The sequence below is a fragment of the Mus caroli genome, chromosome 1 (assembly GCF_900094665.2).
Source record: "Mus caroli chromosome 1, CAROLI_EIJ_v1.1, whole genome shotgun sequence".
In the NCBI taxonomy this organism is placed as follows: Eukaryota; Metazoa; Chordata; class Mammalia; order Rodentia; family Muridae; genus Mus; species Mus caroli.
Genome location: NC_034570.1, coordinates 135,417,051 through 135,417,958, shown reverse-complemented (window position 1 = coordinate 135,417,958; position 908 = coordinate 135,417,051). Strand labels below are relative to the sequence as shown.

The 908-nt window shown below is 35.5% G+C and overlaps 1 protein-coding gene across 1 annotated transcript in view; it reads left to right on the top strand.

The window, feature by feature from the left end:
- LOC110296138 (RNA-binding protein 6-like) overlaps positions 1-437 on the top strand; it is a 30,141-nt gene extending 29,704 nt beyond the window's left edge. Inside the window, 1 exon segment of the mRNA XM_021164692.1 lies at positions 360-437. Within this exon segment, the coding sequence (XP_021020351.1) occupies positions 360-437 (78 nt within the window).
- The last annotated feature ends 471 nt before the right edge of the window (positions 438-908 follow it).

Sequence of the window (908 nt, the reverse complement as noted above, 5' to 3'; positions counted from 1 at the left end):
TGTAGACCAGGCTGGTCTTAAACTCAGAAATCCGCCTGCCTCTTCCCCATAATACTTTCTATTTAAATTTTCTAGTTATATTGAGTCAGTCTGAAAGTTATACTTTCATAGAAATGTGATTCTTTACTTCGTGCATTCAAAATGTTATCCTGTGATTATATTTATTGTCATATATATATATATATATATATATATATATCCATGATTTTTCTCTACTTAATATTAAGAGCCATCTGTTATTTTTGTGTATAATTTTTCAAAGCGATTCTTTATTAGCTTTACATAGACATATGTGAATTTCTTCTTCTAATTCTGTTCACTTTCTATTAAAACCTATAAATGTTTTTTTGTTGCTGTAGTTGATTAATCCACTCTCGTCTCCCTGGCAGCAGCGACACAAGTTCCTCACTACCTGCCCCAATGCACTGGATTCTTGAATGAAACACACCACACACACACACACACACACACACACACACACACGCAAAGACTTATATTTAATATGCCTTAATCAGCTCAATGAGTGGGTCACTTCCAAACTTCCAGATTGCTAATGCCTCCTCTCCTGTACTCCTGAATTATTACTTATTAAATTTATATTCCATCTTTGCTACCCTAAACCCAGTTACATGTGAATTCTCATGTAATTTTCAGAACCCAATTAACATAATACAAGCAATAAGCCAAGTCCACAATAGTTTTTCTTTCTGTTGTTTTGTTTTTTGCCTTGATTCTGTGATACACAGTCTCATGTAGCCTTCTCTTCTGATCCACTTGCACTTCACAAGTAGTTTGATTTCAGGTGTGCACAATCATATTTATTTGGTGCTTCAGGTAAAACCCTGGACTTTTTGTTAGACAAAGCAAGCATGCCACCACCTCAGCTCCATCCCCAGGTCCCATTTCGT